The sequence below is a fragment of the Pagrus pagrus genome, assembly GCF_965226575.1.
Source record: "Pagrus pagrus genome assembly, chromosome: 19".
In the NCBI taxonomy this organism is placed as follows: domain Eukaryota; kingdom Metazoa; phylum Chordata; class Actinopteri; order Spariformes; family Sparidae; genus Pagrus; species Pagrus pagrus.
Genome location: NC_140203.1, coordinates 9,588,901 through 9,600,952, shown reverse-complemented (window position 1 = coordinate 9,600,952; position 12,052 = coordinate 9,588,901). Strand labels below are relative to the sequence as shown.

General features: G+C 39.7%; 2 protein-coding genes across 2 annotated transcripts in view; both read right to left on the bottom strand.

Annotated features, from left to right (window-relative positions):
• Positions 1-8,381, bottom strand: part of dym (dymeclin) — a 54,479-nt gene extending 46,098 nt beyond the window's left edge. The window contains exons 1-6 of the mRNA XM_084382475.1: positions 8,175-8,381; positions 6,326-6,532; positions 4,268-4,320; positions 3,978-4,071; positions 2,786-2,922; positions 821-893 (exon numbers count right to left, since the gene is read on the bottom strand). Of these exons, the coding sequence (XP_084238601.1) occupies positions 821-893; positions 2,786-2,922; positions 3,978-4,071; positions 4,268-4,320; positions 6,326-6,465 (497 nt within the window). The 5' untranslated portion in view covers positions 6,466-6,532; positions 8,175-8,381. The remainder of the gene's footprint in view (positions 1-820; positions 894-2,785; positions 2,923-3,977; positions 4,072-4,267; positions 4,321-6,325; positions 6,533-8,174) is intronic.
• A 1,170-nt stretch (positions 8,382-9,551) lies between these two features.
• Positions 9,552-11,710, bottom strand: c21h18orf32 (chromosome 21 C18orf32 homolog). Its single transcript, XM_084382881.1, has 3 exons — positions 11,591-11,710; positions 10,144-10,353; positions 9,552-9,938 (listed from the first exon to the last, which is right to left on the bottom strand). Exons 2-3 carry the CDS (start codon positions 10,315-10,317, stop codon positions 9,873-9,875), a joined length of 240 nt encoding a protein of 79 aa, XP_084239007.1. The 5' UTR covers positions 10,318-10,353; positions 11,591-11,710; the 3' UTR covers positions 9,552-9,872.
• Between the last annotated feature and the right edge of the window lie 342 nt (positions 11,711-12,052).

Genomic DNA, 12,052 nt, shown 5'->3' with positions numbered 1-12,052 from the left:
AGTCATGTTTCTGTGAACTTGTTTTGACACTGCCGAGGAGATTTTGTCTGGAGAGACGTCCACACTGTATCTTTGTCTCTCTGTGACAGACTGAGTGGCAGGCAGGAGGATAATTCCACCATTGATAAGTAAATACACTGAAATATTCACTCATTAAAGCCGAGTGTTAGCGTGCACACCGCCCACGGGGAGTAAAGGCTTGATAGCATTTTTTCAATCATTATGTTCCCTTCTCTCCCACTCGTTGGCACAGCTCCTAATCCAACTTTCGTTTCAAGCGTTTTCTCTTCCTCCAAAACAACCAACACTTTCTCCCTTTCTTTATTTCCATTAGTCATATCCCTTTTCTTCCTTCTTTTTTTATTTTGTCCCTTTGTTCAGTCCAGCTGAGGACGTGAAACATGTGGACATCTGAGCCCAACCTTGTTCCATAATGGTTTTCAGCCTCTCCTGGTTGGTGAATCAGGGAGTGGATGAGCAAGTGGCGCACGCAAAGAGAGAGTCAGACGCACAAACCGCTTTTCATTAACTGCTCAATGACTAACATCCTGTAACAACCAACAAACATGAATAAAAACAAGGAACTCTAACAAAACGGCTGGGCTGGGCCGAGAAACTGCGCAAAAGTCACCCGTACTTGATGTTTTTTCATGTGAACACCATGCTGATAATATAATGTCAAACATGTGATCTTGAACAATCAGCACTGTGACATCAACAAACCGCTCTGTGGGGACAGTCACGTCTGACCTTTAAAGTGTATGTGAATGTATGAATAGACTGACACGCTCATATATACACAAACAAGGGAGATACTTACAGCAGGGGCACTTCAACGATCAGGTGAACGAGGTTGGACAACAGCTCCTCGAGGAGGTCCTGGCTGCCTGTTTCTACACAAGAGATTAAGGGAGTCATTATACGAGACACATATGGCAGCTCCCTGTAGATTACCGTCAGTCTCTCTTTGCTCCTTCCTTCCAACTCCCACTCCACCATCCCTCTTTCTATCCTTCTTTTAATCCATATTTCATGCTCACTGTACAGAGGAACACAATTGAGGGAAATAAACTAACTGGGATTACAGGGTTTCTGCAGGGGTCACCAAGTTAAACTTTTTAAGGCTCTTTCTCAGGACTTCTCAACAGTATAGAACAATAACTCCTAATGATATCATTGATTTAAATAACACAAGAACAGAGATTATGTATTGTCTTAGATTTTAGATATCGTTATATAAGTGCTGTCTTTTCCTGGTTTTAAAAGCTGCATATATCAATATCAAGATATATTTTGTCTATTATGATACAGCCCCAAAGTATCACAATTTTATTAAAATGCCACATCGCACAGCCCTTGATTAACTAAATTAAACTGATTCAGTAATTTAAGTTCATTTAATTTTTTTGCCAAAATTAACAAAGGCATGATAAGCCCCCTCCGACAGAAACTGTTGCTAGTTTGCCATTGGCAACCATTTTGAGAAATTGTCAGCCAATTCTTGGACTTTGGGTGCCATCAGCAGCAAAACACTTTTAACATAAAAAAAATGGGGACACCAAACAACAAAAGATGCACCCGCAATAGATGATTTTTAATTTTTGTTTTATGATATTTAAAAATTGGAACTAAAACCAGACAATGCTGCAAGGTCTGTTTTAGAGATAATGGTTCATAAGTTGTACGATGAAAGTGAAAGTTCATCTGAAGAACATGACAACACCTGAGCTATTGGTATTTTGTATACCAGGAATTAAACGTGGATACATAAACTGATAAAAGTTAGGACCCAAATTCTGTAACGTATCAGATTAAACACAAACTACAAAGAATTTTGTTTGGTTGCTTTAAATCTAAGGTGACCAAAAGCTGATGCCAGCCTGGAAACCATTTTTAGAAGTAAGCGTTGAGCCCTGTGTCTGCTGCCGGTCTGAAGATGCTGACTGAAATGTCTCTTGACAGCCTGGTACTAAAATTATTGCATACAGCAGACATGACAAAATGAAGACTGTCTAATACCTTGTAAGGCCTCTATTGTGGACACTGTACTCAGTGCTTTTTAAGACTTTGCAAGACCTACAGAAACCCTGGATCGTCTTCTCTTTACCACTTTCAACCAGCTGTAATTAACATAGTGTCATTTTGAAGATATTTTAACAACAACCATCCAACACAGCAGATAACCTAAGGCCCAACAGGAGCTGAAAATGTCTTGCTTTCCTATTATTGTCCCTATGAGCTCCAAAAAGGTGTTATTGTATATTACTTACATGTATCAAGGTATCAAAGTATTTATTTAGGACTCAGACAGGGCTCGTGTTTGAGGCCAAAAACAGATGTATAGTCAGTGGATGCGGATTCAGATTTTTTTTAATGGAGTCTCTCAGAGACAGCTGATCCAGGTCAGTAGCCAGGGGTATTAGAGCTGAATTAAAAAGCCAGTTTCTTATCTCTCTTTAGGTATGAGGGGAAGTATTACACACTTGACCCTTGTGACTAGATCATAATAACTCACACCTTATGAGTGTACAGGGAGCCACACACTTTTAAGGATGTTGTTCATAACATTTCTCAGCAGATGATGCGGAGTTTTGTGTAGAGTGTAAAAAATACTCTAAATTGACTGAAAGCATTTTCATTTTGCCTCAAACATCACAGCTGCAAGTAACACAAAATCAGTTCCAGTGTATCCTGTGTAGCCAACTTCTTTCGGTAATGTGTGGCCCCACTTTAATCTCCCTTTGGCACACCTCCCTTTTCCAAATGAATCTGTGATGGCGCTCACCTCCACAGGAGCCTAGTGCCCTCTCCTGGTAGGAGAACTGTAGGTGCAGCTCCTCTTCACTCATCTCCCTGATGAACACCTTGAGCAGGCAGCGAATCATGAACAGTGCGTTGTGGGCCTGCCAGATAAACAGCTGACTGCGGAGGAGAAACAAAAAAACAGGACATCACGTTCAAGGTCAAACAGAAAAAACTGTGATGGAAATTAATGCTATGAGGGAGCTGTATATGTGCTGTTGGTTTATGTCCTAGATTTACCTAAGAAAGCTTGGCTGACTGCAAATGATTTTCAGTAATGTGTTGCTTTTAATGCAATATTTAGTGCTTTAAAGTATTGACATTTGGCCTTAAATGTAGTCTTTTTATCATATTATATTGTGTTTACATGAATTATATAACTTTTGTTCCATGCATGTGAAGTTCAACCCTTTGAGTGATTATGCAGGAAGTTTAAAGTTAATAACTTTTGTGGTATTTTTGTTTTGGGTAATTGAAAATTACGAGTTCTCATGACTGCAACCTTCACTTTGACAACCAAAAACACAAATATTGAATATTGTGGCCTTGACGATAGAATATAATGATACTGAACATGTGAATATATATTCACATACGGCAGAGAACAGATTGGGACAACACTGGTGAGAAACAAATGAAGGGGAATACAAGAAATGATTGGAACCATCCAGTGCAAGCCACAATGTTTCACAACCACTAAACACCGACACGGAGGTGTCTAATCAGTCCCACAAATTGCCTATTTGGACATACCAATTATGTCAGACCCAGAAAATGTTTTGTTTATGTGACGGGATATGTTTCGAAATGTGAGAAAAATAGATGGGAGTGGATGGGGAGAGATAGCGCCAACCTATAATGATGTTTAATAGAGAATGAAGAGTTCCCACCCGAAGCATTTGGTGACTTGGGCAGGGTCAATCTCTGTGGAAATGGAGCTTGGCAGTGAGTGCAGAAAAAAGCCACATGTGTTGATGGTTATACCTCAGCAGCTTTCTCATGGGAAACTACAACCTCTTCAGTGTTTCTCCCGTGTAAAGAGCACAAGGATCCCCTGACTGCCTGCAATCGAACAATAACAGGCCTGCACTCCCGCACAGTGAACGCTGACATGCACGCGGTCGATCATTACTGACATCAGAGTTCATGCTCTCCTCTGAGGTTCCCATACTCACTCTTGGCATTCTGTAGAGATTTTCAGCTCTTTGGTTCTTCCCAAGAAAATTCTCACAAGGGCGCCAAAATTCCCCGATCTGGGATTGTTTTCAACTTGGAGAAAAAAAAGGGGGAGAGAATTTATCAGCGGCACTGCACGATAGAATCATCAGATTGGCATGAAAAGAAGGAACAAGAAACAAATGTTTATTTTTTTTAATTTAAATCTAGGTTTAAATACATTGTGTGACCAAGGTATTGACCAGTAACAAGACACAAATGAAGCATATTAACAAGATAGGAAACTTACTGAGGATCTTTGCCAGGGGGATGACAGCCTCTTCTAGCAACTTGGAGTCTCCACTGTTTTAAAGTAAATACAGAGAAGAAGAAAGTTAGAGAGAAAAGGAGATGCTTAAAATATACGCAAGAGAAAATGGGTCAGAGGAGCTGATTGTCATTATAATCACACACTAATAACATTCAAATAGCTTGCACCTGCAGTGACCCAAACAAGAAAATCCAAGGTATATAAATGCTCTGCCATGTGTCGTAATGTCATGTTTGTGCTGTGCGTTATGTTTCAGGTGAGCGCCGTTCATTTTTAACAGTAAAACATCCATCATTCACTGCCCTTTGGACAGTACTGTGAAGCCAAAAACTATTTCTGGTCCTGCCTGAACGGTCCAGAAGTGGGAGGACCAGCTGCGTCACATTAAGATCTTTAAAGGAGTACTTCCAACATTTTGGGAAATTACACTTACACAAAAAAACAAAGAAAAGTCCAGCACAGTATGATGAATTGTTCTTTTAACCATTTGTTTTTCTCACATTAATCAAATGAGATATAATGTGTTGATTAGTGAAATGTAACTTAGAGGCTCTTGTAGGCAGATTTTGTTATCTTTGGCAGGCTAGCTGATTCCCCCTGCTTCCAATCACCATGCTAAACAAAGCTACAGTAACTGGCTGCTGGCTCCAGCTACACATTTATCATTAAGACATGACAGGGGTTTCAATCTTGGCATCTAACTCTTGATATGAGAACGAACAAGCACATTTCCCAAAATGTCAAACTTTATCTTTACAAATGATTTCTCATTTTTCTTACTATTCTTTCTCGAATACTAATTAGGCATAACCCTTTTTCAGCCCTGTCCAAGTATTTATAATATTTTCTGATATTTTACACACCAAACCCACCCAAGAAAATAACTGAAAGCTTAATCGACCATACAAAATAAATTGCTGGTTGCAGCCCTTACTTAAACCACTTTAACAGGGCTGTTTAACCTAGTCATGTTAACCTCAGTGCATATATGTACAATATGTCTTTATATTTTTGTCTTGGGCTTAAAATAAATAACATGTTTTGAAGAGCTGGAGAAGACGGGAGAAGAAAACATACCGAGTAAGTAGCTGGATTGGTGCGCACAAGCTCTGTTAACAACTCGTGACCCGGTTACACTGATGAATGAATGAAACGCCCTTACTGGATGAATATTTAACATCGGTCACAGACCAGCTCCAGTACGGAATGCGGTGTCCTCTCAGCACTATTTACAAAGGGACTAAGTGTTAACTAGTTGATCTATTCCCAGCCAAGCGGGACGGTAATAATTTGGGATTGCTGCTGACAGGAGCTCTGCAAACATCCTGTCACAGGTGAATGTTGGATCCTGGCTGGGAATCTTAAAGGACCTTCTTATTGGAAGGGCGTGCCAAGCGTCTGTTGGTATAGCTTACTATATCTCCTAAGTAGACGCTCACAGAAACTTGTCAAACATTAATGAATAATTAAGAAGTTAAGACTTTGCTGTTCCCTAAATGTTTAAAGACAACTTATTCAACTTTGATGAGAAACACTTCCAATAGATATATTTTCATCCAAGCCCCCTCAGGTCTATATTTCAGGAGATTTTGCTACTGTCAAGATCAATTTAATCTCCAATTTGTTTCCATTCCAGTCTGGCCTCTTGTTTTCTTTCTGTTGGACAAGTAAGGATTGAATCTAGAGCTTCAACTAACAAGTATTTTATTTTGAAATCACAAGTATACAAAGAAAAAAACAGATATTTTTCAATGTACATAATTAACAATTTAATGGTCAAAAACACCGCAAGTCCTGAGTGTGAAGTTCTTTACCTTTGAATAGTAGCAGTAATAGTAGTAGCTATAAATCTTCCAAAACCTATCCATAGCCTGAGCTTTTAACTGCAACATCATTGTGAGATGTGACTGATAACCCCTGATAAAGCTTGAACAAAGGCAGGAAAGATGTGTGCATCTGTGAAGCTGCAACCTACAACATACTGGCACACAATCACCATAATCTGTAATAAATGAACCTCTGTGTGTGTTTGTGTACCTGCTGGTGGGACTGATGAATGTGAAGGAGATGAGCTGGTTCCAGAAAGGGTCATTCTCTGATATGGACTCCGTGCCCACAAGAGCCTTGAGGCTGGGGTTATCGGACAGGTCGCTGACCTGGCTGGTGTTGGCACCCATCTCTACTGGCTCCACTCAGCCAGACTCACCACTCTTCACTGCTTCTTCACCAGGCATATGCCAAGACCTGGAACAGAGGAAATGCCATCACAAAGATTAATATTTACCTCAACACACAGCAAGCTACTGTTCGCCAAGAAAAGCAACATTATTTTTTACATATCAGGAGCTCAGAGTTTGACCTCTCTCAGTTCAGATTAAACATTACCTTTAGACAAAGATTTATCAATAGTAGCAGAGCTCTCAGATTTGTGTAAGGAGTCGATAAACAATAAAGGAAGGCTAGCTGCTACTGGGACTAAGAATGTAGATCTCTACTCATCAAAAATGTTGATATATAGATATATATCGATTCTGAATATTCTCTTTGACAGTAAGTTGACATACATTATTTTTAGAGGACACACTTTCTGCTCTTCTCTGCTACTAACTGAGAAAAGCTGTATCTTGTTTTCATGTTTTAGCCTCCTTACTTTCTTGGACCTTGTTTTCTGTGTGTTTCTGTTTTGGCAAATAAATTACCCTCAAAATACGGGTTTAGGAAGGTGGTGAGAATAATTATTAATGGACTATTGCTCTCCTTTGTAAAGCATCTAGAAAAGCAATATATAAGTCTAATGTATTATCATTATTACTATCAGCTACTCAATTGCTGGTGAAAAGTCAACCCCACGAGCACACAAACAAGAGATGAACCGGGCCAAACATCTTGGATGGACACTGGATTATTCAGACGACATTTTCAAGATGAGACGATAGGAAACGACAAGAAATACTTCATTAATCTCCCAATGGGGAAACTGAGTGAAACCAAACATATAGGACAAACAAGTAGGACAATAGAGACACATCTCAGGGCAGTACAATATAAGAGGAGAGCACAGCACAGCACCATGAATAATAAATAGTGTTAACATCAATAAGACTGTAACCTAACATATTCAAGGCTAGCAACATTCCACAGTACTTAGTTTAGTCACAGTCCAAGTCTTTAATAGACATTTATCATGTGTATCATAAACACAATATCAATATTTCCTTTATGATGAATTGTCCCTGTTCCCTATCCATGTATTTCAAATTAAAAGTCCTAATCTCAGCAATCACATGTAAGCAAAACAGATTCTTCCTCACCGGTTCCAATACATGCATTCATGAGAGAGGCCAAGTACACTACAGGATGACACATAAGGAACCAGGACGTGTTTTGTTTTCTTGAAAAGACACACCTTTGACACACAGGTGCAGCCAGCCAGCCAACACTTGCCCAGGTGAACTGGCAGAGGATAGTTTGTGCCTCATGTTAATGCATGACAGGCACACACATGAGTTAAGACGAGAATATGCAAGCCACCAAAAACATACTACGTTCTTCAAATCACTGGTGAAAAGACTGATTATTGTTGAGTTTTCCGTTACAGCACTCAGTGTCCAGATTCAGTGTGCCATGTCCTGCATCATGATATAGCTGCTGTTTCAGTTAACCAACTTGCTAGCTCATCCTAGTGTAGGTGCAGGAAATGCCCTGTGCCCCGGCACCTTTCAGGGACAACACCGTACACAGGCAGTCCCTAAATTAGCATGAAGCCTCGGCTAGATAATTTACAGACTCGTGACCGTGTCCGGGTGAACGTGTGGTTCATAACTCGCTGTCCAGAAAGCAGCTAACGTCCACTGCTTGTTTGATATCAGCTGACCGCTCGGCTTACCTGTCATAAATGCTTCTCGCAGTTTCCGCGGCTGTCTCGGCTCCCGGGACCTTTAAACGGCGACTGTTTTTTACACACAACAGGAGTTTGGTCCAATTTGTTTGTCAAGCGTTAATTGCAAATGCGAAAACGTTAAATTCTGTGGAATTCGAGACAATTCAGATCACTCTACATACTCCTGTCCACCATGTTTTCCACGTCGCCACCCCTTGCGTGATGACGACAGAGGGGCGTTGAGTACGTTGGTGACGTTGCAGATAGAAATAGGGCCAATAGATCCACAAGTACCTGATCTAAACTTTCAATTCTCAGGAGCTGTGTAGTTTTGGAGAACATATTAAAACGCAGAATTTTAATATTTACAAAATTGGTGAGATAATAAAAAATAAAAGAAATTCCATAACTGAATGAACAAGCTGTTCTCAGAGGAAAATAAGGTCCCCAGAACAAGACATTGCCTTTTTCATTCCATGCAATCGTCTTCCTTTTCCAAACCTGGTGCCTACATTACCCACAATGCTACTTAGCCACTGGGTGACATCAGAGGAGGCAGTCTATTAGATTACATGCAGCTTCCTCTGGAGCCACAGAAGGCTTTATACTCATTTTTTCACATATTAAGTAGTTCTCCTCAAGACCTGTGAACACACTTTAATGTGTTAAATTGAAGTAATCCTTTAATTTAGTCACCCAAAATGTGCCTTTTCACTTCCAACTGCTCTTCTTTTCCCAAAAGAATAAGCAATCATGGCAGAGACACAAACTGATGAACTTACCTCACATAATTATGCAATGATCCAATTCAAATTAACAAATTACCTAAAATATATCTCTATAGACCGATGCTTGCAGCTTTTCACCCACTGCATAATGCTACTAGAAGCAAACCCACAAGACCACCAGTAGTTTTCTACCTGCACAGCAAGCTGTGGTTATGCGTATGACTGAACTCTGCTTTCGATTTCAATGGAAACAAAGACAAAACTGAACCCTGATGTTAAGACCTGGAAACTCTTTGTAATGGGTTGTACCTAAGAGTCCACGAATTGTGATGCGAGAGGCAAACAGGAACAGGCTTTGAATGTGGCTCATGATGTTCTAATTAGTTAACCAAATATAGACTTGGAGACAAGAGAAGCTTCAAGGCTGAGGATATAAAAGCAAGGACGAGACATGGAGGAGGGGCTGCTGATCTGACAATCTTTTGCCCTCCTTTTTCCACCCCGTTTGGCCCTGAAAAACTCCTGAAAGCAACATAAAGTAGAAAGTGGCGTTGAGTGTGATTTTTCTGACCTAAATTCACACAGGAATGATATTGCTGTCATATTTATGTTGTTTAAAATATCACAAAACACAAAGATAATCAATCAACCCAAATGAGGCATGGAGCAATAAATGAGCTTTTCTTTTATTCATGGATTAAGTTGCACATTTGACTTAAAAAACTTTCCCATTGTGACTGAATATTCAACACAGTTAATGCACGTATCAATTCCTGACTAACAAGAAAAATGTATCAACAATAAACAATTTTCTAAAGTTAGTGTGAATTAAAAAAAATAAGGTACACATTATATGGAAAGTTATAAAAACCATTCCATTTAAAGAGGACTGATAAGTTATTCGATAGTTTCTCTATATTATATCAATGGAATATTTACACAATTTAAGATGCATTTTTATAAACATTTGGAGCCGTCAGTCTGTCTTCTTATCTGCTGCTATAGCTGATCCATTGGCTGTGACTTCCCCGTTGCTGTCAGCCTGAAACACATAAGATAGAAACATCCGGTTATCAACAACAAACAATCATGTAGGGGCTCAAAACTATCACCAGTAGGGTCTAGTGAAAATCAACTTAAGCTGAAAACTATGTCAAATATCAGAATAAAACATCCATAATGTCTATAGAATTAAATCATCACTAAGCCCGAACAAAAAAAAAAAAATCACTTAACCATTAACTTACCTTGCAAGTCCCATTACTCTTTTCACTAACTTTTTGGTCCCCAGTCTCCTGGACTGCCTTTTTGGTCCAGAATGTATTAATAATGGGTGAAATGAACGGGTAGAGGAAAGGCTCCAGGAACCTCTTGTAGACCCACAACAGGACAGGAATCACGATACAGGGAATGCACACCATGACTGTGGCTCGGACAGGACGCCAAGAGTGATGAAGCTGAAGGAGAGAAAGAAGCTGTCAAAAATAGTGTCTTTATCTCAGTGACCACAGGGGGGTAAAGCTTTTCCAGCCCGTATAATAAAAAGAACTTGTATATATCGTTTTCAATAAACAAGACATGTGACTTCATTATGAATAAGGGCATCCTCGTGGGTTTAAAGTTCGGCTACGTATCTGTCCATGAAACCACCCAAAACAACGAACTTAAAGGGACAATATAAAACTTGGTTATAATTCTGAAGAGTTATTTCAAAGAAAAAATCTGAATCTTGAAACTTACTGGGGTTGTTCTCAAAATCATGAGCTCCTCAACAACTTTTTGACAGAGGTTTTGCTGGGACTGCTTCGACGCTGCAAAATATTTCCTCATTGTTTTTGTACGAATGCAGCTGACGCTAGGTGTCTAAATTCAATTGTTTCAAGAATGAGATCCATGAAGCTTGCAGCACCGTCGACAGAGCACCATGAGTTTTTGTCATCTATTTTTAAAAAGTGGTGATAAATCACCTTTTTTTGGAGAAATGCCTGACAATTAATCTCACAATTCGGTTTTACCCGTTTGTTTCTTAACATTTGTGTGATGTCTGCTCTCCTGCCATGGATGACTTCAGGGCAAAAGCAACAGAGCCAATTAGCCATCCACAAGTTAAACAAATAGCATTTAGACCACCACAGGAGGATAATAAATACTAAAGGAGGTTTGTGTAGTGTCAACTGTCCAAATGGTCATTCATTAGTGATGTTTGGATTCAGATCTGCTGACTGCAGTGTCGACAGAGTGTCACAGGGGGGCGACAGCACAGCAGAAGTAAAAACAACAAGTAACATTCAGGCTTCAATATGCGAAATGTATCTGATAAAGTCTTTTCTCCATCTCACTTTATTAAGCACGTCTGCCTCCTCCACCAGTTCACAGGGCAGTGATGTCTGTCACCTGCTACCTGTCAGTATTAGTTTTTAATACGCTACTGACGCAGAAGAGAGGCTGTGTTTTCAGCTCTCCTTGGTTACATGAATCGGTGGCCTGCTGAGGGACTGGGACTTCTGCGTGTCGTTAACTCGTCTTGTTGCTGATCGACAATCACTATGATCACAGCGTCATCACAGACTGCTAGCTAACTGGCTGCTAGCTGCCTGCCTTCGCTCGGCGGTGAACATAACAGGTAGTCTGTGAAGAATAATAACTAACCCGCTGGCTAAACATTATTATGAAAGCGATGGTAATATTTCTCACCTCTGTGGATCACGAATAACCACCGTTGACACGTACGGTAGCTGTAGACACGATATTTCTCATGTGTTTTAAAACCCTGGTGTCGAAGAAGTCTCTGGAATACGATCGCGCATGCGCACAAGCCACTTCCGTAGACTAAGCCAGAGGCGGAAGTTGTGACAGATGATTTTCAGGTTTAAACATTTGATATGGAATAATAAAAATATAAATATATCTCTTTCGAAAAATGGGCCCAAACTAACATACTGTTGTCTCCATGATATCAATTTTTTTTTAAATATTTTTGATTTTCATAATTGTTCTATTTTTCCTATTTGTTGTGTGTCTGTTAAAGCCCTTGGTATTTCCGTTTACATGTTTGTACCTTGTTCTTGTACTGATGATTTAAAAAAAAAAAAGCTTACTCACACTGAACTCTTGCTTACTAATACATTTGGTATTCCAATACCTGCTTGAGAATAT